This window comes from Dicentrarchus labrax, unplaced genomic scaffold (assembly GCF_905237075.1).
Source record: "Dicentrarchus labrax unplaced genomic scaffold, dlabrax2021, whole genome shotgun sequence".
NCBI classification, from domain to species: Eukaryota; Metazoa; Chordata; class Actinopteri; family Moronidae; genus Dicentrarchus; species Dicentrarchus labrax.
Window position 1 is genome coordinate 22,314,828 of NW_026136723.1, and position 25,601 is coordinate 22,340,428.

The 25,601-nt window shown below is 40.4% G+C and overlaps 2 protein-coding genes and 1 long non-coding RNA gene across 6 annotated transcripts in view; 2 read left to right on the forward strand and 1 right to left on the reverse strand.

The window, feature by feature from the left end:
* The window catches only part of kiaa0319l (KIAA0319-like ortholog), a 24,929-nt gene extending 12,917 nt beyond the window's left edge, over positions 1–12,012 (forward strand). For both annotated transcript variants that reach the window (XM_051390242.1, XM_051390243.1), the window contains exons 11-25: positions 932–1,024; positions 1,165–1,297; positions 1,483–1,588; positions 1,679–1,801; positions 1,884–2,007; positions 3,537–3,669; positions 3,897–4,045; positions 6,203–6,354; positions 6,473–6,611; positions 7,082–7,241; positions 7,520–7,662; positions 8,033–8,155; positions 8,300–8,390; positions 8,568–8,659; positions 9,078–12,012. In XM_051390242.1, coding sequence (XP_051246202.1) covers positions 932–1,024; positions 1,165–1,297; positions 1,483–1,588; positions 1,679–1,801; positions 1,884–2,007; positions 3,537–3,669; positions 3,897–4,045; positions 6,203–6,354; positions 6,473–6,611; positions 7,082–7,241; positions 7,520–7,662; positions 8,033–8,155; positions 8,300–8,390; positions 8,568–8,659; positions 9,078–9,274 — 1,958 coding nt within the window. In that variant the 3' untranslated portion in view covers positions 9,275–12,012. The remainder of the gene's footprint in view (positions 1–931; positions 1,025–1,164; positions 1,298–1,482; positions 1,589–1,678; positions 1,802–1,883; positions 2,008–3,536; positions 3,670–3,896; positions 4,046–6,202; positions 6,355–6,472; positions 6,612–7,081; positions 7,242–7,519; positions 7,663–8,032; positions 8,156–8,299; positions 8,391–8,567; positions 8,660–9,077) is intronic.
* A 1,369-nt stretch (positions 12,013–13,381) lies between these two features.
* cap1 (CAP, adenylate cyclase-associated protein 1 (yeast)) overlaps positions 13,382–25,601 on the forward strand; it is a 15,237-nt gene continuing 3,017 nt past the window's right edge. Inside the window, exons 1-11 of one of the 3 annotated variants that reach the window (XM_051390250.1) lie at positions 13,382–13,502; positions 15,828–15,911; positions 18,515–18,625; positions 19,596–19,696; positions 20,212–20,289; positions 21,190–21,333; positions 22,717–22,802; positions 23,518–23,623; positions 24,009–24,189; positions 24,389–24,567; positions 24,850–24,973. In XM_051390250.1, the coding sequence (XP_051246210.1) occupies positions 18,517–18,625; positions 19,596–19,696; positions 20,212–20,289; positions 21,190–21,333; positions 22,717–22,802; positions 23,518–23,623; positions 24,009–24,189; positions 24,389–24,567; positions 24,850–24,973 (1,108 nt within the window). In that variant the 5' untranslated portion in view covers positions 13,382–13,502; positions 15,828–15,911; positions 18,515–18,516. The remainder of the gene's footprint in view (positions 13,503–15,827; positions 15,912–18,514; positions 18,626–19,595; positions 19,697–20,211; positions 20,290–21,189; positions 21,334–22,716; positions 22,803–23,517; positions 23,624–24,008; positions 24,190–24,388; positions 24,568–24,849; positions 24,974–25,601) is intronic. The other 2 variants (XM_051390252.1, XM_051390251.1) reach the window with 2 other exon arrangements.
* LOC127357806 (uncharacterized) lies at positions 13,955–15,107 on the reverse strand. The gene is made up of 2 exons (XR_007882310.1): positions 15,007–15,107; positions 13,955–14,345 (listed from the first exon to the last, which is right to left on the reverse strand). It is a non-coding gene; the product is annotated as an uncharacterized LOC127357806 (long non-coding RNA).

Sequence of the window (25,601 nt, forward strand, 5' to 3'; positions counted from 1 at the left end):
ATGTTTACAAATAATCTATAACGTTTTCATCCTGATTGTCCATACTGTAATTTTGATATTTTGGTCTACTGGGTGTCCATCTTGGAAGCGTGACCCCTCCTTTGTTTCTCTTCCTGCATTTTTCTTAAACCTTTCTCTGTTAAAGGTTCCTTATCTGAATTGAGGGTTTAAGGATGGATCATGTGCTGTACAGATTATAAAGCAAATTTGTGATTTGTTATATTGAGCTATACAAATAAAATTGTCTTGACTTGACTTATGTGATGTGACGAAACCCTGGAAAAATGGAAAAGCCTAAAACATTGTGATAATGTGTGGCAAACAGAAGCATATGCAAAGAGCAGCAGTCACATGACTCTCAGTAACATACTGACTCAAAGACACTAAATGTGATATACATAGCCTACAGCTATAAAAATGTCTTTGTTGTTACTGGTTTACTGCTGTGTTCAGTGAGGGTTTGATACCGATGCTGTCATGTTCTGCTTATATTTGAAATATTTTCATTGTAAAAAAATAATTTTCAAAAGTTATAAAAACCCCAAACTTTACGTTTTACTATTGTTGCAGAGCTTTTGTTATGTAACATGTATGTAGTTAGTTAGTAGTATGGAAATTTGCAGCTTGATATTAACTATGTCGAACAATCCACGTGCTATTTCTAATTACAATAATGTGGCTCTTCTGCTACAGTAGGTTTTCAGAAGGCCTAATAGTTTAAGGTATTTTCCTCCCTAACTGTCAGTGTAAATGTTATTTACAGATGTTGATTGAATAAACTCAGATCTTATCGCTAGAAAAGGGTGGCTGCTTTCCTCCCACACAGTTGTTTACAGTTGACTTTTGCTAAGACAGCCGCTGACTGCCTCAGTTACAGACAGCTGATGTACAGCTCAGTAAGCGAGTTAATTTCTTGTTTTCTGCCTGACAGAACCGCGGGTAAACAAGCCTCCTGTTGCCGTAGTTTCCCCCAAGTTCCAGGAGATCTCCTTGCCAACCAGCTCTACAGTCATAGATGGCAGCCGTGAGTGTTTCACATGACAAACATTTTAAAGGCCTTGTACTGAAAATGTGTTACCCTTTTCTCTCATGCTGTAAAGTGTATTTAACTGCCCATTTCCCCCTGTGTCCCTCCTCCTCTTTCCTCCTTTCTCCTCCACACAGAGAGCACCGATGATGACAAGGTGGTGGCGTGGCACTGGGAAGAGGTTAAAGGTCCCCTGAGAGAGGAGAAGGTCTCTGCCGACACCACTGTCCTCACCCTCACCAACTTGGTGCATGGGAACTACACATTCAGGTACAGGTGGACCTCCTGTAGAGATGGATGGAATTGTTTTAACTTCGAGAGGACCCGAGGTTTCAGATACATTTTTAGATAGACAAGTTAAATCAGCTAGAAATATGTTATAAACATCCCACTCAAGCTTTGACAAAGAGCCATTTGCCATTCAGTTTGTGTATCTAATTAGTGTCCTTTCGCAGTTTGACAGTGACGGACTCAGACGGAGCCACAAACTCGACACAAGCCACTCTCTCTGTCAACAAAGCCAAGGACTACAGGCCTGTGGCCAATGCCGGCCCTAACCAGGTCTGTACTCCTGTAGTAATGGCTCTGTTTTGTTACGCACTATTTTTAAATCTTAGGTTATTAATATTTCTTTCCTTTTACTTCAATCAGGTCATCCAGTTGCCACGCAACTCCATCACTCTGTATGGCAACCAAAGCACAGACGACCATGATTCCCTGTCCTATGAGTGGTCCCTCAGCCCTGAGAGCAAAGACAAGGTGGTGGAGATGCAGGTGAGATACCCAAAGACTGTGCATGTAATTACTTTATATCTCCCTGGATAAGAGAATCATACTAACTAATACTGCTTTTTAGGGCGTACGGACACCGATCTTGCAGCTGTCTGCTATGCAGGAGGGAGACTACACCTTCCAGCTGACCGTGACAGACTCATCTGGACAGCAGGACACCGCCCAGGTCACCGTCATCGTGCAGCCAGGTAAACAGCTGGAAAACAAAAGCGTTAGTGTTAATATCACCTGACAACTCTTTCACTCTTATCTTACTTTTTTTTTTTTTTTGATAGTCATTGGCTCATGTTTCTTTTTTAATCTATTAATTCAGCTGTCTACACTTCTGTGCACCACTTAAACACCACTTCTTGTTTGCCCTAACTCTTTCCCACAAGCTGTTTACAAATATACACACAAAATGTGAAGAGTATAGTGAGCAACAGTATTTACACTTGACTTCTATAATGTTTGAAGCTGATGTCTGTGTTTAAACTGCTGATAGGAACTTCTATTTGCTTAACGTTTGGTTAACGTTTTGTGAATGTGAATGTGAGGTGCACGTTGGTTCACGTGTACATTCAGCCTGATAAGAGCCTATTGAGGACTGTAGACTGCAAACACACACACTAGCAAGAGGATCTTTCAGTGTTTGAACATGACCTGTTATGTGAACTCGCATCCACCTGCAAGGTCAGACTATGGCAGCCACTTGAGTAATAACATCTGAAAGAAATGGCAGGTTAGTCAGAGTCTGTAATTCAAGTAATTCAGAGCAGCAGGCTGTTGATAAAACACTTAGACCTTTATGTACTTTATCAGGTAGTATCCAATAATAATTATCATGGCGTTATCTAAATACAGTTGTTCTTTTAATATTGTAGTGGGGATTTTTTGTTGTTGAAATATTGTAAATTATATAATATTGTATTGTCAAAACCACAGATTTCTTAGACACAGATCCAAGTAGGAGAAATTCTGCATATTGACCTAGTTTAGCAAACACTGAAGTGAAGAATTTCATAGTTTTAAAAGCTTTTAATGTTGCACTGATCTTTTCCAATGTATCCCTGGTGGGGATTTCTTGGTAATAAGGGTGTGTGTGCTGGTCATTCTTGCCGTTGTTTTTTATTCTGAGAGAAGTACAGTTTGTACCCTGGTGTGTTTGAATAATTCCTAATATTTAGACTGCGGGGGAATCCGGTGTTCAGTTTTCTGATCCAGTGTCTTTCTGCTTTTTTTGTGTCCAATTTATGTTGTGTTGTACTCCTGTTATTTCTAATGACCCTAGACCATGGGTAATAAAGTGTGCCACTAGGTGTGTCTGTGTGTGCCTTTTGTAATTTTTAATGTTATATACATGTTGTGCCAGTCTAGTTTTAATTGTGTTGCCTGTTTCTCCTACGTATAAGATGTCGCAGTGTTTACACTTTATGACATATACGCAGTTGTCTGTTTAACGGGTTATGTGGTGTTTGTAAGGTTTTTAATTGTTTTATTTTGTCTAAAGTAATTTTGGAATTGTACTGATTCCATTTTAGATGATAGTTGAGGGGCGGTGTGCTTTGTTTGCTTGCATTAGTGGCGGAAGAAATGTTTAATGTGGTTTTCGTTAAACAGCCAGCCATCTTTGACAGCAATTAGCCCACTCAGTACTGTATCTTTCATGTTGGTTTTAGAATGGAGATGATGTTTTAGTTTACTCATCCTGGTGTCCCTCTCCCCCTCCATCCTACAGAAAACAATAAGCCACCAACAGCAGATGCAGGACCGGAGAAAGAGCTGACGCTGCCAATCGATCGAACCACGCTGGACGGCAGTAAGAGCAGCGACGACCAGAAGATAGCCACCTACCACTGGAAACAAACCAAGTCAGTCAGACACAGACTTGTACACACATCTGTGTAGGCAGGATGCATTGGCTGTAGGCCCTGAAAACATAGCCAGTTAAAAGCTTCATTGTGAATACAGTATAATACAGTATAATACAGTTAAATACAAAATGTACAAAAGAAACTATTTATAAAGCAAACTCTGTTACTTCCGCAGTGAATTCTCCATCATACTTTCTGTTTCTGTCCATCTGTTCCTCCTCCAGGGGTCCTGGTGGTGTGAAGATTGAAAATGCAGACGGTGCTGTTGCCACGGTGACAGGTCTTGAGGTCGGCGTGTATGAGTTCACCCTGACAGTAACTGATGACAGGAAGCTGGAGAGTAGCGACACTGTCACGGTCATCGTCAGAGAAGGTTAGGATACTCTGTGTGTGTGTGTGTGTGTGTGTGTGTGTGTGTGTGTGTGTGTGTGTGTGTGTGTGTGTGTGTGTGTGTGTGTGTGTGTGTGTGTGTGTGTGTGTGTGTGTGTGTGTGTGTGTGTGTGTGTGTGCGCGCGCGCGCGCGCGGACTAATCCTTCTCTCTTAGCTGTCAGTGGTTGGAGTCAGACAGGTGAGGATTATAGATGATGTTGTGATAAATAAGAGTTGATAATTAAGGAACCGTTTACACTTTTGAAGCTTCATAAGTACATCTCTCTGTGGGTGTTTTTTAAAGCAGAAGTCGTTCTCTGTTTTTGTTTAAGATAATATAATATGATGGTGAGTCGATGAGATTGTTGCTTTGTATGCTCAGGGCATGTTTTTGTCTTGACATTGCACAGTGGAAGTGTTTGTTTGTTTGTTTGTTTGTTTGTTTGTTTGTTTGGATCTTTTAGCTCAAGGCTAGCCTCCCAAGAGTCCATAATAAAATCACAATAGAACATTTTCAGAAACTCATCCTATATAGACATTATTATAAATACCTGCACACACACATACAATCCGAAGATACATAATCAAACATAGTTAGATGCGCAGGAATATGCACCTTACGCACTTTATGTACACATACACACTCGCACATGTTAACTAATGCTTATAAATAAGTTTAATCTACCTATTTTGTTTTACACTGATAGGTAAAATTAGTTTTCTCTATTTATTTTATCACATTTATGTTTGTCTCGCACTAGGAACAGTTTGTTTTGAAGGTGTGTGTGTGTGTGTGTGTGTGTGTGTGTGTGTGTGTGTGTATATATATATATATATATATATATATATATAAAGTAAGAAAAGTATGTAAGTGTTTGTTGTTTCCAGTTTGTAGTCACTGAGCCTGTACTTGGTTAGGATCTGTCTCTGCTTTCTGTCTCTGACAGTAGAGAGATAGTCAGCCAATTTATAATCTCTTTATAGGGTCAGATAAGGTTTTAATCTACTTTGACTTTCAGTTTCATCTTTTTAATGTTCCATATAAATTTCTTTGCATTGCTTTATAATTTGGTTTACTCTGATCTGGTGTTTGGAAAGCAGCGTTGTTGTGAGACGGTGTGGTGTAGCTCAGAGGCAGTGTTAATGACAGATAACAGTCCACGCAACATAAAAGCTCCTAAATGCAGAGAGGAAATCTTGTTACCTTTCCTCCCTTTTTGATAATAACATGGGCTGGACAAAATAACATACACTGGTCAGACAGACTCCACTTAACCTCGCACTGTGCTCCTGGATTGGGGGTCATTCCTACTTAAACGGGAACATAACATGACTATTAATCCCCCACAGAAAAAAAGACAATATGTTGTGTTCAACTAACAGAAACTGGGTGTTCAATCTCAAATATATAAATAAGTAATCAAAGTAGAAAATATAAAACTGCAAATACATTGAGTGCTTTGATGATGTTGATAGCTGAATATTTCTTAACATTAAAACAGAAAAGAGAGAAAGGATCTCAGGTAAATATAAGACAACATGGGATAAAATATCTCCTGTGCCTTTTTGAAGTGTTTAGCAGGCACTTAAAAAACTTTGTTAGTGTGAAGGAAATGTCTGGATGGACATGTTTTTCCCTTGATAATCCTGTTTACTGTTCCTGTGATTCTGCTGCTGCAGTGCCTTATATACATTGTGTGTAATTAAGTGTTTAAGTTGTTTGGTAATTTAACTAAAGTAGCCTGTTGTGACACAAAGGAGCATATGTTATCATGTGTTTCCTGTCAATTGGTTACGGTTGATGTGTTTATTGTGAAATGCTGCCTCTCTTCAGTCGTCTGGTAGATGCAGCCAGTGACAATAGAGTATACAATAGAAATCAGAATCTGATTGTCAAATGCTCATCTGCACTGAAATTCAGTTGCCACCACATTTTGAAGCTGGAAGATAATCATCAAACCACAATCTGTAGTTGCCACGTATTTCCTTTCTCAAAGTCTTCTCCGTTGCAATTAGAAGAGAGGTAACTAGGGCAACAAGCAAGGCCCTTAACAGTGCCTGGATCCACCTCAGTGAATGAACATACAGCATTTAATGATTAAGAGTGTTTTCCAAAAAGGTTTCTGAATTCAGTCTCTTTCATAATGTTTTTTCCACCAGAACTGGACCAGCCGCCATTGGCTCGTGTTGTGTCGAGTCCACCCATCCTTCTGCCCGTCAGGACCGCCACCCTAGATGGATCTCACTCCACTGATGACAAAGGTGGTGTCAGCTACCTATGGACCAGAGATGACAGCAGCCCTGCCGCCGGGGTGAGACTGACTGAATATAACCTTGTAACCAACATCAGACATCCACAGAATAAAAAAAAAAAAGACCATTTATAATAATTTTAACACTTCTTTGTTGATTTTTTTTGTGTTTCAATAGGATGTACTGAACAACTCTGACCACCAGGCAGTGCTGTTTCTGGGGAACCTGGTGGAGGGGAAGTACAGCTTCACCTTGACTGTAACTGACAGTAAAGGACAGACCAGCTCTAACAGGGGCACAGTGGAGGTCAAACCAGGTAAGATAAACACCCACATGTACAGACTCAAACCTACAGTATACAAGAGAAACACTTGTACACTGAAAACTGTCTCTTTTGTGGGTTAGTGAAGGCTATTTTCAGGAAGTATTTTTACGATGTATTGGAGTTTATTTTTGCCTTCAAACCAGTCCATGCATACAAATTGTTTCCACACAGCAAGAGATTCAACAACGAACAGCAGAAGGTTGAGCGGGTCAGTGTGCAGCATACGGTGAACAGACACAAACGCAGCCAGAAACTAATCCGTCACTTGGTGCTCTGGCCTATTTCCCAGATTTCAGAGTGTCAGATGGATCCTGCAATCAGCCTGTTTTTCTCCTGTCAGTCTCCCTGTTGCTTTTTCTTTCCCATTATTCTCCTGCCTACCCATCGCCTCTCTTGTTGATATCTCTTCTGTGTTTGCAATCTCCTTTCTCACCTTTTCTTTTGCTCTCTCTGTTTATCAGACATATGGGAGCATGACTTGGTGGAGTTGGTGTTGGAGGTCTCTGTATCCCAGGTCTCCCACCGTCAGCGAGACATGCTACTGCGCCAGGTTGGGGTTTTACTGGGAGTGCTCGACAGTGACATTACTGTGCGAGAAATCAGTGCGTTTAATGAGCACAGGTGAGTTGATTTTGTTTAATTTTATATCCCCTTGATTTTGTAATAATAGTTATTTTGTTTACCTGAATGTTTTCTCATATTCTCCTCAAGCTCACTCTTTTGTTAGAACCCCAGCTTGACTTTCCAGGTGCAAGCCTGGTAATAAACATAACCATGAAAAAGGCTGCAATGAAATTTCCTTGATTTGATTTCATTGGTGGATTATATAAATAAGCATGTTTCTCTCCTTCCTTCCTTCCTTCCTTCCTTCCTTCCTTCCTTCCTTCCTCCCTCTTCAGTACTCGTTTGGTCTTCCTGGTGTCAGGCGGTCCAGGGCGCCCCCCTCTGTCTGGCCGAAGCGTTGCACTTGGACTACGCAACAAACTGCGCAAACAGAAGAATGACTTTCTCATCTACAAGGCCCGACGGGTGGATACAGTCAGTGAGTACCTGATCAACATAGTTTGTAAGAGAAACACACAACAAAGGAAAAGGAGTAAAGAGAAAGAAAATGTACTTTTGTAGGCAGAGTTATATGGTACTGTGGTAGACATGGACATAAACAGAGCTGCTTTGACTTCTTGACCTAAGATAATGGTTGGATAATGACAGATAGGATTCAAAGGTCAAATGTCTAAGATTTTTGAGCTGTCACTACACGTTATATCTTCCTGTCGCTTGTTTACACTGTTATGTTATTCAATATGTCTATTGTAGGTTTTTGTTCTTGAATATGGGTATGATCTGTCTGCTTTCTGCAAGATAAGGCTCTAGTTTCATCTGTTGTATTCTCCGCCGCTCTCCCTCCTCAGTCTGCCAGCTGAACTGCTCCGGTCACGGCGAATGTGACTCGTTCACACGGCGCTGTGTCTGCCACCCTTTCTGGATGGAGAACGTCATCAGAGCTCAGCTCGGAGATGCAGAAAGCAATTGTGGTGAGATGAGAGATTAATCATAATTAAATATTTTATTTTAGTTTGTGTGTCAGATGAAATGTGGCAACCTGTTTCCCACATATTCCATTACACTGTAATAACACACTTTGCTTTTGCGTCTAACTAAATATTTTTTGTTTTCAGAGTGGAGCGTACTCTATGTGACGATAGCATCCTTTATGATTGTGGTGGCCATAGCAACGGTTGTCTGGGGAATGGTGTGTTGCTGCAACAGGTGAGAACACTTTCTAAAGTATAAATTCTTGTTATGATTATTATTAAATGTCTTAAGATGCACACAGTATATGCATCTTTTCCATTAAACTCTTGGGATTGTATTTTCTTCTTTAACTACCTCTAAACCAACTCATAATATCTGATGTGTGTGTTTTTTTTTTTTTTTTCCTGAAAGGCGTAAAAGCAAAGTGCGCAGAAGCAAAAGCAGATATAAAATACTAGAAGCTGATGAGCAAGACAGTCTGGAGCTACAACCACCTAGAGCTGGTAAGACACACACATACATTATCACCACTACCACTCATTGTAGCTCACTTTCTTCAACCCTGTTGTATGTTAGCAGCTCGAAACATTTAAACTTTTACCAGCTGAGCTAGAAACTGATGCTTCACTTTAAAGGATGCTACAGGCTGGTGTTTATTTAGTATTTTATACAGAATATTTTACAATTTCGTAGACTACTTGTAACTGTTTTCTGTATGGCAGTGGTTTCTTTATTATGTGTAACCATTGTTATGTAAATGTGTACATTTTGTTTGTTCTGAATGTCTCTGTGTTTTGTCCATGCTCACACTGTATATATGTTTATGTAATCTGAGTAAGACTAAATGAATAAAGGTTTAAAGGTGCTCCAGTCCAGCATCATTTTGACATCATACTGTTTCTTTCTCTTCTCCTCCACCAGCCCGCCTGAAGCCGGTCCCCGCTCCAACCTCCTCTGCCCTCATGCACTCAGACTCTGACCTGGACAGTGACGAAGGGCAGGGAGGGGTCCCGTGGACGGAGCAGGAGCGCGGGCATCTCCTGCGGCCCCAGAACGGCTCCCTGAGGAACGGCCAGGGGCCGGTGAGGAGCAAAAAGCAAAGAGAAGAGCTGCTATAGCAAGGGAGGAAGGGGGAAGCTTGCCGCTGCCCTCACACACACACACCTCCTCCAGCTGTCACACCCCTCTGTTTTTCACTCTTCCTGTTTCTCTTTCGTTGTACTTGCAACACAGAAACCTCACACTTCTCATCCATGAAGACAGACTGTGTGATAGCTGGATTTGGGAAGAGAAAGCGAGGAAAAACATGCTGGAAACATGTTGTCCCACTGTCACAGAAAAAAAACACCACTGTACTGAAATGTCCCTGCTCCCACACTGAGCCACTATGAAGGAAAAAAAAACATTTCGCTGAGAACGAGGAGTGAGCACTGTGTTTTTGAATGGTATAAAAATATAACGTTAGACCCCTATTATTTAACACAGAGACATAAAGAATGTACTGTTACCCTCTTACTGATGCCGCACGTTGATTTGAGACTGTGGGAGACAAAGTAGCCTGAGTGACACTTGACTTAGTGGATTTTTTTTTTTTTTTTTTTTTTAAACTCAGCTTCAAAGACACGAAAACCAGCCACTTGACACACGCTCACACCTTGCCTCTTGTAGACACGCATGTATGCACACAAAGACGACGTATTCACACTGTTCCAGGTCAATCTGATGCTACCAAACACTGCCATGTTGAAACCAATGGTTAACTCTGCTCCGGTGACTCTTTGGAAAAGAAAAAACCACAACCAAAACAGAGCTACCAACAGCAACGGACACAAAAAATGTGCATGAAGAGTGACAGATTGTAATTCTGGTAGAATTTGATACTGGAATGATCGCCTGCATGTTTGTATGTTGGGTGTATGTGTGGATTCCTTCTGGCTGCTGAGCCAAAACGATGTTTCTTCAGAGCAGTTTTTATGTTTTTATGTCTGTTATTAACCCGCAAGGAGAGTCACAGTGCTGTCAGTTATGGCGGTCAGAGACAGAAGATCTTAAAAAAAAAACAAAAAAAATACAACACTTTTATTCTGAAGGTTTCCCTGTGGATTAAGTCGCTGGAACACACACTGGAATACACAACGTTAACGAGTTCGGTCTCGACGGGGACGATAATGAGGAGGGTCATAACACAACAAGTGGGATGGACTGGACAACGACCACCATGAACCATGAAGACCACTTAGGGGTTTTTTTTGTATGTTATTTTTTTCCTCTTTTTTTTTTTTTTTTTACAAACAACCTTTAGTCTGTGATTAGATGTGGATGCACTTTGATTTTCTGTCGGCTGTCACCTTCACTCTCATTTTGTTAAAAGGGAGATGTGATGGTTAAAGTTGGAAGGTTCAGCCATAAACACTTGACTGCATTCGAAATGTGTAAAATACCTGACGTCCTCTACTTTAAAGACCAAAGGGAAGGATGATATATTTGAGCAAACGTGAACACCTCAGTAATTTGTTACATTACCTGTAGGCTTGAATTAAAGTTATGGTGTAAGCTTAATATATGGCAGAGTTGGACATTAACCTTTTTAATCCTGTGAGGTAATTTATGGAGTTTCTGTGCAAGTCCTTCAACCAGTTAGACTCAGTTTGGCTCCAAATAGGATGAGCATGTTTATCTTGCTTTCCTTTTGGCAAATATTCATTTAGTTCAATTTGGGGGATTACAAAAATTACACAAAAATCTGTGCGAGTGACATAATTAAGACGATAATTAGACGTTCAAATGGGCGTCGCTAAACTTCCATGAGAGATGAAAAGAGAGCGCTGTGCCCAGAATGACCCTGAAACTGTTAAACCCCCGAAAATTAATGATTTCTTCCCATAAGTATAATAACAGCAGGAGGTTAATCTGAGGGATGTTTGCCATAAATACAGGACACAAAGGGAGGCTGTAAGAACACAGAAGCATCTTCTGTAGTAGTGACGGCTGTTTCTGTGAGTGGAAACTTTAACCAAATTAATCTTCCCTGCAAAACATCTCAAGTGTGTGATTGCTTTTGCATGTGAAACTGGCCTGTCAGTCACTTTTTTTTTTTTTTTCTTTGGTTGTTGAATGTTAAAAAGGGTACGCCATTGAGACAGTTGTACTCTGTGTGAAATAAGCAATCATTTCTTCTGTCTTCTTTTTAAATTTCTTACTGTTAAGTCATCTAATGCTGATGTCAGTTCTGCTGCACTAGTTTTGGTCTTAAAGCAGCCAGTGCACATCAAGGCCTGGACGGAGATTTAAAAAAAAAAAGTTATCTGGCCATCTTTTTTTGCCAACTGGTGTGAGACAAATTTAAATCAAGTTGCACCCAAGTGCCAACTCTGTAAAGAATGTCCATCTTTTGACACTTTGAAAAATAGTGTCCTATTCTTCCAATGTTTTTTGCACATCATAGGAAATGGATTTTGGAGTAACTGCAAGGATTTGATGTTGATTCACTTATTTCTTCTGTGTTCCCTTTTTACCCTCAAAAACTCACAAAAAAGGACATTTCTTATCACCTATTTCACAAAATACAGCCTTTCTTCTGTTACACGTACAACCTTTGCCAGTCACTTTTGGGATTTATAGATGTGAATTGACCTCGACTCTGACGGAGTCCACTGTGAAGGCAGACAAAGAAAACTGGGAGCAACTGTTAAATGAAGGGAGTTTAATTTAAGATGTTTTTAGATACAGTTTTAGGGAAGGATTTTTTCTCCTCCTCCTCCTCCTCTTCCTCCTCCTTCTTTCCTTCTGTTTGACCAGACCTGATGCAACTGGATAATCTGTAAATTAAAATAAAACTGTTTCAGTTTGTTCTTGAGTTTTCTGAGAGATGTGTGCTTGTTTCTTACTATGTTGTGAGTAAAGACTCTGAAGGAAAAAGGTTTTTTTTTTTCTTCCTGTTTTCTGTCCTTACTCAACATTTTTTAAAGGTGATATGACTCGTGCATTTTATACGTATTAGGACTTCACCACTTTTGTTTTAAGGCTCGGCTGTAGGATTGTTTGTTATTGTGCCTGGATTTATGTGCATCATTTTCAATAGTTCATGCCAAACAAACACAGACTATTAACCCACTAACTCAAGCACTGCTGCACTGACCCTGACATAAGCCATCGTCACGTTCATAAATCATCGTAGTCGGTCCTCTCATTGACTTTTATAAGCCCTTTAAACCTCGATCGTTGTCCTTTAGCTGCTCCATTAACACAATGTGCCATAATAATTGATAGTGGACGCACACGCTGCTTTACCTCATGATGACAGCAGATAGAAGCGGAGGTCAGTAAACGTGTCTTGTGGGCTGGTGGAGAGAGGAACAAGTAAAGATTTTAATAACAGACCCAGACGTTTGCTCATACTTTTATGTTGACTTACTTTCAGCTAAAAGTCATTTTTTTTATTCTTCCTCCTTTCCAACTGGGTGTAATGTCACTTTTTCTCCCAGAAAATGACACAATTAGTCGATTAATTGATTAGTTATTAGGAAAAGTGCTAAATATTCACAGTTTTTTGCTTCTACAAGGGTGAGAATTTGCTGCTTTTCTCTTTTTTTTAACTGAATATTTTGGGTTTTTTTGAGGAAAAGAAGCATTTTGAAGAGGAAGGAAATTTTATTATTAGTTTATTTGAATAAAACAACAAGTTGCATCCCCAAAGTGTGAGTGTGGCACAAAAAACACCACATTAATACAGCTTGCTTGCAGATTTGCATGACACTGAACCTCGCACTCAAGGAAAAAAAGGGCTGTAGTGACTGAAACTCCAGTTTACCGACTGTAGTCTTATACATCCTCGCTACAGGGACACCCCAAAACATGTTGAAACGCCACAGCACACAGGAAAACATGCAACACCCAGATGCTTTATGCAAACTGCACATGCCTGCAGATGGATTATTATTACAGTATTTTGTGAGCATCCCTCAGAGGAAGAACGAGTGAGAGCCATGCATGACATATCTCTACTGCACCGTCTTCAGATATAACATAAGAGGAAGGAAAAAGCAGTTGTTTCATCCTCTTATTTTTTTTTTTGTCTTTCTTTCTTCTCCCCTTTATATTGCTGCCCTCTGCCTCTCACACTCCTTATATGGGAAAGGAATTAGTTGCGCGAACAAGGGCGGAAACGCGGCGCGGGGACAGCTGGGTAAAAAAAAAAAAAAATTCACTGACATACAGGAAGAGAAGAAAAAAGAGAGAGAGAGACGAAGCCCAGTCTGTCCCTGCAAGCCTGCGCCCTGCACACTCCCACGGCGAGAACTGAAGGCGATATAAAACAACCAAAAACCAGTTGAGCAGTTTAGCAAGGTAAGCGACGTGCTAGTCAGCTCAGTAACCGGGTTCGCTTAACATTTATTCGGCGAAGCAGACGAACAATCCGTCGCCGCATCGAATCATTCAGAAATTATTGATTGTAATCGGTGTGATGCTAACACACACACACACACACACACAGAGCCGGTTAGCCGATGTTGCTACATTGAGCTACCACCTACTGATGAACTGATTCTTTAAATGGTTTTTTAAATTTCAGACTTTTTCTTATTTTTTTCGGTGTTTTTTTTTTTACTGCAGACTGGAGCATTAGCTATCAGAGAGAGGAGGGAGGGAGGGGTGTGTGTGTGTGTGAGAGAGAGAGAGAGGGGGGAGAGGGGGGAGGAAATCCAGGAAATGCCGAAACAGACAGTAGACACTCAACAAACAAGGAGGGAGGAAATATAACAGTTTAATTCTGACCTTGTTTACTGTTTATATGCTGCTTTTTGTTTTTTTTTGTTTTTTTAATCAGGCGTTAACATTAGCCAGCTCTCTCTCGTTGTCTCCTGTGGTGTTTGGACTCATTTTGTTTCCTCGCCGTCTTAAAAAAACAAGTTAATGTGTCACAAACAAACAACCTCCAAGCTGTCAAAAATACCTCTTGTTTTATTTCACATTTAATGGATGTTTGAGTTGTAATGCGACCGTGCGTCTGTTAAAAGAGAGGGAGGGGCATTAACTTGCTGGGGTTACCAAATTCCTCACGACACCCACCGGTTCTCTCGCTGGCCTCCCCTGGCAGTCTGGTTGAAGCCCCGGTGATCGCATTAACATCAGCGGCCGGAGGAGGACTGTGAGGAAGCTCACCGCCATTGCTTTGGCCTACTTCTGCCTCTGCGACAGAGAAATGTTTTTATTATCCAATGCTAAGGTGTAAAATAGAAAAAAGGGAGCTCCCTTCTTTATGTATAAATGCCCCCCCCCCTCTAGGCAAACAGGCCCTAACCTACTTCACTGCCCCTGCATGCTGATGGTGCTTTATGCATTACATTTTCTGCCATATGTCCCCAAAAGTCTGCTTTATGAATACACTGCTGCAGGGTTTTACATGTTGGAGGAAGACCAGCAAAAGCTATAATGAATAAGAAGTAGTAAATATACTCCTGGGTGTACATGCATCTTTTGATAGATCCTCATATCTGCAAGGATGTTGCCTTTTAGTGTATTTGCTTTATATAAACTCAAACTCCTTTTTTTTGTCCAGTTTTAGGTAAAAAGTAGCACACGCCCTCCTGCAAAACAAAGTACACAGATCTTTACTTCACACATGTGTTACTCCCTTTCTGTAAGACAAACACTCGTGTTGGCAGGTGTTGTGATGACATTTAGTTTAAAGGGTACGGCTGATAATGTTCTCCAGTTTCGTTACTGTCAAACAAATCTCATGAAAAGACCGAAAACCAACAATCAGTTAGTCTGTTACTCAATACTTTATGACTTCCCTACACCGTCTGGAAATACTTCAACCAACCATATAACGCAGTCAAACTCTTACCGAAAGCCAGTCAGGAGGAGAGTGGAAACATCTTTTCTTTACTCTTCTTTAATGAAGAAAGCAGTGTCTTCTCACACCCCCATAGCTGCCAGCACTCCCCCAGTGGACGCTGATTGGTCCGATGCCACTGTAGTCTGGCCACAAACTCATAGATTGAAGCCTTTGCGTGATTTCCTGATCTTGCGAGTCCGGCTACCTCGCGAGGTTAGTAATTTTGAGCGACCATTGCTAAAACAGGACTAAATAGAGCATTTGTGAGGAACTATTCCCAGCTGTGGATTTAGTTCTTGCCAACAATATGCTGTGTGTTTGTGTGAGTGTGAGTGAGTGTGGGATTGACTCAAAACAAGCTGCTGTACCAACACGTAGACTCGGGTTCCTCCATCCCTGAAGTTGCCATTAGGCCCCAGTCTTGGCCGTCTTGCCTTTTATAGTGCTCGAATCTAAGGAAAATGTTATGAAAGGCATTATTCCCTGGACTGAGTCATTGCTATATCTGCCCGCATGTCTCTGGAAAGTTGTTCCTACTTCCCTGACAAGTGTTGTTTTCCTTTATGGTCAGCACTTGGTTTGAACGTATGTGGCCACTTTACTTTTAGTGCACTATCGGAAATGTTCTGCAGCATCTAAACCCACCTAGCAGGAAATCCAGTAAACTCAAAGGGCCCCACTGAGGGATTTGCAATTTAGCAGAACCGGAAGTTTGTTGTATAGTAATCAACATTACAGTTTGTCAGCTACAGCAACTCTCACATGTAGGTGCTTTTTTTTTTTTGCTGTGTATTACTCCCACACCTTACTTTTTTTTTTTTTTTTTTTAGGGGCAACTCCCTTCCTGTATCACTGGTGAGTCATTTCTCAGCTGAGACCAGGAAGTGTAACGGGTTGAACTCTGGTATCTGCAGGTAAAAGTCTTCTGTGGCTGTGAACATTTAGGTCAAGGGTAGTAGTGGTGTGTGTGTGTGTGTGTGTGTGTGTCCTGCTACAATCTAATTTTACCTCCACGCCTTGTGGAGAAATGAATTTACAACTCTGTCTGAATGGGTGAGGCAGAAAAAAGGGGAAGTTGAGGCCTTTTGAAATGTCATGTCTGCTGTAGGAACATCAGGAACTTCTCAAAATGTTGTGTTCTGTTTTTTTTAAATGTGAGAATGTGTCACCACCGCTCCTTTTGAGTTGTAGTGATATAATGCTGCTGATGCACTGCGCTATTGATATGACTTCATTTAATAGCCTTAGGGCTGTAATAATGTATAACCTGCCTCACCCTGTTTTAAAAGGGGCCATTATTCTACTTACAACATTGAAACATTTCCAAATTTTTGGAGTCATTGCATCTCCTTTAGGTCTGAACATTTAGAACTTTTTTTTTTAGATGACTTTTTAAGATGTCATCTGCCCGTTAGACATTGTATGATACTAGATACTAAGCCATTTTTCACAACAGAAGACAAAGTTCTTGAATGTTAATCGCTGTCTAAACACATGCAGCTCTGCAAGAACTTGCCCTAAATAGAATGATCTAAAATCAAATCTGGAACTAAACTGATCAACGATAAGTAAACAAGATCGTGACTCTGGCCAGACATTTTGGTACCAAAAGCCGGCATTCAGAGGCTGCTATTGGTACATAGTGATCAGTACCAAAAATGTATAGAAGTAATGCCTAGATTGATTAATCTTCCAGTCCATAGATTGGTTACAATAGATTAACAATACTTTTTTTGATTGCCTATTTTGAGACAAACATGTTTTTTCTTTCCCAGAAGAAATAAAGTAATGTTGTCTAAACACAAGAACCTAATAAAAAGTCTAAAATTAGCATTTTCTCCCTTTATTAGATCAGCATCTATCTGATCACAGAGTAAGAAAACAAGATTATGATATTGAACAGACATTTTGGTACCAAAATTAACTTTTATGTGGCAAACCATTTACTCCACTATTAAAGCACAAATGTCCAAATGTGCCTCTAACTTCATCTGTCACAGCCAAAAAATGTTAAGCGCCGTCTCAGTCATTAGATATGTAAAGATTTAGTTCCGTCCCTCCGTAGTGAAAGTGAGACGGCGGGTTTATCTTGCGTGGACCTCATTAGTGAGAGTGGTCTGTGAGTCTCCATTCACCGTCAGCCAGGTTTAAGTACCTGAGACTGGAAATACTCCGTCACACGGATGAAGGCAGCGTCAGGTTACAGACGTCTTATGTAATGTTAGCCTTTCTCATTAGGTGTGTGTCTATCTGTAAGATTATGCTAGACTCGGATTGAACTTAAGTTAATCTTGTATTTAAAAGGGTAAGTCAGGAGAATCGGTTTGCATCTTGGCACGCCGACTATAGAGACTATATTTAGGCTATAGCTGCTGCCTTTAAGTTTGAAATTGTTGTCTGCAAACGACATAGTTGGGATTACAGGGCAGGTTTGCACTCTGCAGAGAGCCTGCAGTAACTGGTGATGATCTACATACCTTTACTCAGCAAGTCCTGACCTGCTTACTAACAGACTCATTCTTCCTTCTTTTTTGTTACTCAATCAGTCTAAAGGTGGAATTCACTGCAGGGCCTAAAAGAGCTTCATTAAAATGTGCAAATTAAAGTTTAGTTAGTCTATTTATACAAATTCTGGAGGGTGATAACTTGCATTATAAACTGGTGTGTATTCCAGTTTCCTTTATATGCTGTATGATAACTGCAGGGATATAAAAGCAGAGAGAAAAGACGTATTTCTGCTACACAAAGTTCTTCTCAAGAAGTAGTTGTTTTTTAATGAGTTGCGAGCCAAAAATGTATTTTGAACGTCTGTAATAATCTGTGACGATAGAGAAACAATGAAATCGATTGATGGACAATGAATCTGTAACATTTTATAGATAATGCAATAATCTTTCTAGTAATTTTATGAAATGCAAAAAAACATCACATGTTTCGTGGTCCTTATTTTTTAATGAGAATTTGAGGCTTTTCTTTGTCTTTCCCGATAGTAAACAGAATATCTCTTGAAATTGACATGTTGCAGTATGTCTAATGGGTCTGACAGTGCAACAGCCTTTGCCATGTTCCTCTCAAAAATGTAAACTTCTATCTGGGACTGCCCTAAATTGCACATTTCCAAGTGAGAAAATCATCTTAATCAACTTCAGGACACAAACCCTAAATGTAACACTGATGTTGACTGCAGGCACAAAGTACCACTGAGCCTCGTAGGACTAAGTCAACCAAGAAAAGCCCAGGATTCAGGGCACTGCTGTTTGTTAATTGCAGTAATTGCCATCACCTTGGGTCTCAGGAGTAATTCAGTCCCCAATTAGAAGACTACTAGAACAGGAAGTACCACTGTGCCTCGACGATTAACAGCAGCTCACCTCAGGGGCAAATGTTCAACAATTGTAGGAAAGGGGAAAAAAAGAAAGATTTGTGCCCGGAGGGGATTTAAATCTTGTTTAGACAGCTAAAATATAGTGTTAACCCCTTTTTTAAAAGGTACTGAATGGTTTTCTCCCTCTCACAGGTATGGCTGAGTTGGCGAGTTTGGTGCAGCGGCTGGAGGTGGCGGTGAATCGCCTGGAGTCCATGTCAGGCCCCGGTGGTGCTGGTGGTGCTGGAGATTCAACTGGTGGAGGTAATGAGCAGTTATCATTATTATGGGTTAACTCCACATAATAAGCTGTCTGGTGGTTTTGTCTCTTGCCTACAGATTTCTTATACAAACTGTTGCTTATAGCAGAAAACAAGGAACTTTCATGTTTGTACTGCCTCATTTAATGGATTTCATGGGAATCGGACCCATTAGTTATTAAGAATAACGACAAAGAAATAGCTGGTCTTCTCGCTGATGGTTTCATAACCAGTTGAAAACTCCTTGTAGTAGCTTTAAGAAATCAGATAAACATGTTAATGCAACATCAGTTCTGCTGCAGCCACTCAGGACAGCTTCTCCTCAAACAAAGATAACAAATCCCTCAGCACCTGAGCGCCCATCCTCCCCTCTAGTAATGAAGTGTCTGCATCTTTTTTTTCAGCAATGTTGCTGCCAGTAGACACATTTGACTTTCCTTCCTCATCAAGCAGTTAAACGACTGCTACCGCTGCACATAAATAATTTGGTTTGGACGTCACCATTAATTCCTTGTGAAGCGTAAACTCTTTAGGATGTAGTGATGCAGCTTAAACCATCCCCACGCTGTGTTCACTCTTCCTACCAGCTTTTAAATGATGTTTTCAGTTGCTTAGCAATGGATGTGCTGCAGTTAGTGACTGGCTCACACCTGTCAGGCGTTTTTCAAAATTACTGAAAATTGCAGCTATTACCCCCAACCCATAAGAAGTTCTTTATAATGTGTTTCCAGGCTTCCATATGCTAAAATGATTAAAGGCCTAATATAAAATCATATGCAGTCATCTTCCTTAAGATCTTAAATGTGCCGCTTTGTAGTCTAAATTAACAACCCATAACTACTTGTTGGTTATGTTTTACTGTCTGTTCTTTTCTATGTATTTTATTTAATCTTATCCTGTTTTTATTTTCCATATTGTGGTTTCTTTTAAGTGTTTAAATTAATTTAATACCTCGTGTTTTTCTTCTTTTGTAGCTGTATCCGCATACGTCGAGGCCTATGATGTAATCGTCAACGGTCCCCTGGCTGAGTACCTCTCCCTTAGCCAGAAGATCGGGGGTGATGTCCAGAAACATGTAAGTTACAGTTTAGATTAATTTAATATAATGCGTCCCTGCAAGATTGTTTTAATTTGTGTTTTTCATATACATTTAAAATAAACCTGTAAAATCCTTGAATTGAAACAGCTTTTTTCTTGTCAAGTATGATGTTAGAAATTGACATATTTTCAGTCTATTGCACTTTTGGTGCACATGTTGATGTGGCCCTCCTACGAGATGACTGTACCAGCAGTGGCCCCAAGCCAATTTGAGTTTGAGACCCCTGATTTAGATGCTAAATAATATTAAAAGTTCTGTTATTTCTGCACATAAAGGTTATCTCACACCAACAAGAGGGTCAGTCAGTCGCTTTTATATGCTACAAATTAAACAGATCTTGGAGTCCTCCTGCTGATTTTATACCTTTTTTGAGAGTTATAATAATGACAAAACTTGACCAGAGTTGAGGAGGACTGACGGATGTAAAAAGACCAGGATGATTTTTGTTCTCAGCATATTTCTGTTACTAAATTGCCTCTCTTCCCTTCCAGGCAGAAATGATGAAGCAAGCATTCGCCAGTCAGAAAAAACTCCTCATACAAGCCTCCTCCTCCCAGAAACCCTCTGATGTGAGTTAAACACACTTCGTAATTGCTCAGTCAGTTAATGTCTCAGTTAACTGAACAACATTGATCAGTTTGCATAATTCATTACGCTCTCCTCTTGTCTTACGTCCCTCCGAGCACCTTCACTCTCTTGTACAGGTTCTCTGTCCTGCTGTCATTTTCTCCTTGTTTTCTGCCAACATTTTATTTAAAGATCTGCTGACTGTTGAATATCCCAGCTGGATTTATACTTGATGCAAAGGAGCCTTTGCATAGATATCTGCGGAGTAGGTGTTGATTTATAGCTCACAAAGAGTTACCACTGATGGCGAGCTACAACACTAGATGTATTTATTATACATGATTAGGTGGTGTCGTGCTTTTAATTATATTCTCCACAGTGATACAGTGTTCATTTATTTCTTATATTTTAATATAGGGTTATATAGAGATGTTTTACTCAGTGTGACAGCGAAACTTACCTAAATTTGTACCTAAATGTCTGTCTCGTGTTGCACTACGAGACGTAACTGTCAAATGTGGCCCTGTTTCATGTTGAATTTGCAAGTGGGTGGTAGATTTGCTTAATTCACCAGCCCAAAAAAAACAATGGTAATACTATAGAGTATTTGAATATTCACCATCCATTTGGCCGCTGCACGAAAAGTTAACTTTGCACCCTGGTTGAATTACTGTTGTTGACACAAATCTGTTCTGGTAAAGTAAAGTGTAATGCAGCTTCAGTCTGACCCGTCATGCTGAATATGCAAGAAATTAAGATTTTAAACTTTTTCATTTGTAATAAAATAATAATAAAATGTCTCCTGAATCTAAAAATCTAAAACTTGAACTTCCTAAACTCTACCATATGAGTAAAAGTTTGTTTTTAACTGTGAAACCTTGTGCCGTCTCTTTCCTGTTCAGGCAGTTTTGACGACTCTCCTGCAGCCGGTGTCCAAAGCCATCCAGCAGGTGCAGGCGTTCCGCGAGCAGAACCGCACCTCGCCGCTCTTCAACCACCTCTCTGCCGTGAGCGAGAGCGTGCCTGCCCTCGGATGGGTCGCCATGGTGAGACTGGAAGCTTTTTTTGGGACCGTTTGTGTGTTAACAGAGTGACTCTGTGTGTGTGTGTGTGTGTGTGCTTTGTGTGTGTGTGTGGGCAGATAAATGAGTGTATAACGGCCGGAAACAAGCCTCTCTTTGATTCTGTCATCGCTGTCTGCGAAACAACAGTTTCTTGGCTGACACATGGTCACCACAACAGAGCTTCACTGTTACAGTTTAGATGATTAACTCTTTGTTTGTTGTTGTTTTGGTTCTTATGAATAATAGATCAGGTTTTCAAATACAGATAATAGATGCATTCATTCTTTGTACGCCTACTCTAATATCTTAAAGCTCTCATTATAAGCATGGCCTGTGAACTTTATTACTTTTACTGCTCATTTGCTACTGTAGTCGACCGTTTTAAAAGGGATAGTTCAATATTTCTTACTGAGAGTTAGATGAGAAGATCAATATCACTCATGTTTGTGAGCTGAATGTGAAGCTAGACACTGGAGTTGGTAAGCTTAGCTTTAGAGCCCAACCAAAAGGGGATTTATCAAGACTGATGCTGATTTTAGAGGGAAATATTAACGTATTATCGATGTAGCAGCCAAAATATTTACTATATGAACCTTTTTCTTTATGGATTGTGCACTTATTTTGTAAAGGTACTCAGAAGGCTGCTTTCTTAAACATATTTTATCATGTCAAATAATGTTAAATATTTAATTTATTTGTTTAACTGTTTAGCCAATTGTAGTTGACATAGCTGAGAGCGGCTCCTCTCTTACTCTGTGCTGCTTGCCACATTATTGTAAATCGCAGCGCACTCTGCTGGATTAATGTTGCAATGACACCAATATATTACCACAAGAATTGAATTTTTTTTGCATTATAAAAAACTGTCTTGTATCAGTACATATCTGATAACGTATAGGACAATACTAATATATGTAGCTCAATATCGGCTAGAAACGGGGTGGACACCAGAACCTCTAAAGTTTACTAATTAACACTAAACACACTTCAACACAAATGTTTAAATAAGACAAAACCTGAAGTGTAAAGAAGAATTACTTTAACAGCACCAGGCTAGCTGCTTCCAGTCTTTATGCTAAGCTAAACATCTTTTAGCTGTACCTTTTTTTTTATATTAAGCATATATTAGCTTAGAGTCGAATCGTTTTTCTAATCTAACTCTCAGCAAGAAAACAAATAAGCATATTTTTTCAGTGCCCCCAAAATAGGAACTTTGGTAAAAGCCAGGAAAGCTTTATCTCCCTCCTTCCGGTCTTTATTTTATTTAATCTAAGCTCAACTAATCACCTCCCGGCTCCAGCTCCATACTCATCTAACACTCTGCAAAATGCGTTTGTGTTTACCTCCTTTTTGTCTCTGTCCCAGGCTCCTAAGCCGTGCCCTTATGTTAAGGAGATGCAGGACGCCGCCATGTTCTACACCAACCGTGTGCTCAAAGACTTCAAGGAAAAGTAAGTAAAGCTTCATTATGTTGTGTTTCCTGCTTTGTCTGCAGCAGTGAAGCTGCACACACGCTAATTCTAACAGTCTAGTTGGCTTCTTTGTTTTTTTTCAACTGCGTCATTTAGTTTTAAAATGTTGTAACGTTGGATAACTGAGAGTCAGATGAACTTTCATATGCAGCCAAGCCGTTTGCTCAACCCATCTGTCTTCCAGCTTTCCTTCCTCCTAGGCTCTTTTTTTTTTTTTTTTTTTTTAAGTTCAGTTTTACTGAGTCAGCGCTGCCACACGACACACTGACGCATGCTGATGCTTCCTGTATTTAGACCTGATATCATCAGTTTATGAGCCGACGTACAGAGTTACAGTCAAGTTTGAAGGTAGATGTTGTTCAGACTAGAATCAGCCTGCGTATGCTGATCAGCTTTTATTCAAATTTGTCAGTGAGCTCTCTTTAGAGTTGAGTGCAAAACAGTAATGCTGTATACACGGCTCAAAACAGTACGAGATGTGGGCTAGAAAATGTTACATGTTGTATGTTTAAGGAGTAGATTTCTAGTTCTGTTCCTGTCTGTGGAGAGTCTAACACATTGTCTGTTTTCCTGTGGGATGCAGAGACCAGTGAAAATGAACAATAAATTGTTAGAGGGGGGGGGGAGAAGAATCATATAATGCCAAGATTTATATGAGAAAAGATCAACAGATAATTATTTTTCTTCCTCTCAGGGATAAGACACATGTGGACTGGGTGAAGGCCTATGTCTCCATCTGGACTGAGCTGCAGAACTACATCAAACAGCACCACACCACTGGACTGACCTGGAGCAAGAGTGTGAGTCTTCTGAGAATTACACTAAAGAAATCTTCAGCCAACTTACAAGTTCTTCACTGCATATTTATCAAGTGACTTCCTCCTACTTACAGTGGAGTGTAAGAGTAACCTTTAAAGTGATCAAATGATTAATTACTTTGATGCTCTGGGCAGGAGCCAATCAGAGACAAGGATTCACCCTACAGATACTTCATTCTTTCAGTGATACGTTCCTCCAGTAGCAATTAACATGGGATATTTACAACAATCTCATATTTACAATATAAAAGTTTATAAATGGGATGAAATGATACAAAATCGGCAGAAATGGAAACAAGAAATAAAACATAAAGGAAATTTAGTACTACAAAATGAAGTTACACCATTTATAATCTGTCCACTTCAGGGTCCCATAGCTTCAGCGTCTGCAGCTCCTCCCAGTGCTCCTGCCGGTGGTTGTCCTCCCCCTCCTCCCCCCGGACCTCCTCCTCCCCCCATGGACCTCAGCGGATCTTCTGGCGGCGGTGGCGATGGCGAGCGTAACGCTTTGTTCGCCTCCATCAACAAGGGAGCCGACATCACCAAGGGTAGATATTCAGTGACTAATTGTAGCTGAGTAAAAAGTCAAATATTGTGCTCAGATGTGAAAGCTTGAATACTTGAGAAAGTTCCTCTTCACCTCCGTGTAAATCATCAGTTATGAATCAGTCTGTAACATTTGGTGTCTGAGCCAGAAACATGTTGTACTGCTGGACTTACAGTTCTCTCTTTCCATGACTTCTCCAGGCCTGAAGCATGTGAGCGACAACGAGAAGACCCACAAGAACCCCAACCTGAGGAGTGGTGCTCCAGTACGTACCGGACCAAAACCCTTTGCTTCCCCGGCTCCCCGACCTGCTGCGTCTGCCGCCCCGACCCGCACCCTGCCCCCCGTGCTGGAGCTGGATGGGAAGAAGTGGAAAGTGGTAAGTTGTTGGTTCACTCTCACTAAAATGTTTCCTCTAAGCTGACGGAGCCCATTTTAACTTGTAGTCAGTTATTCCTGTAAAAGGCAAGTTATTGAAAAAAGGAAGGGGTCAAATTAACTGGAGCAGACTTGTTGTTTTTGTGGCTTTTGGCTGGAATGATTTGTTTATGTAGCAGGCTGAATGAGTCACTGGACCAGAATAACTTTTTATAAATATATTTAACCTTTTTTAGAGGATTTTCTTGTTCACTTGTGTATTCTTCTTCTTTGCGCTCTGCAGGAGAACCAAGAGGGAGCACAGGACCTGGTGATCGGCGACACTGAGCTGAAACAAGTGGTTTATGCCTACAAGTGTAACAAGAGCACCCTGCAGGTCAAGGGCAAAATCAACTCCATCATCGTAGGTAAGAACTGTTGGGATACTGCGTGAAGTGAAAGGGGCTTATCAACACTGTGGGAGCAGCTGTGGTTGTGACACACAGCTCATAGAGCCAATTATGGTTCTTTCTCAGAGACATTACTCAGTCATAATCTGAACAAACAGACATGATTCATATTGTGAATAAACACATAATGCTTATAAATCATCAAAGACGTGGATCTTGAAACTTCAGAACTTGCTTGAAAAATCATCTTTAGGTTTAGGTTTGATTGATAGCTGTCTATCTATTAGCACACTGCAAACAGGAACTGGTGATAGTTAATTCACCAAACTCTAATGGTGCCTTTCTGTTTACGTCCTTCAAAACAGGAGTGACTAAATCCATTATGGTTCTATAGTTCTGTAACACAGACACTCTCCTATATCCACTCATATAGAAATATTTGCTGTGTTGGAAACTTTTAGACAAAAAAGTCAATAAATCTGAGGTGAGGGTGGTGGAGTCAAGTTGATTTGGATTAAAACATCAAAATAAAGCAGAATATCTCTTAATAATACTTCTATCTGCTGGTGAGAAGGCCATCACACAGACATGGCTGCAGGCAAACCTTTCAACCAAAGACTGCTGCACACTATGGAGAAACTTAAAT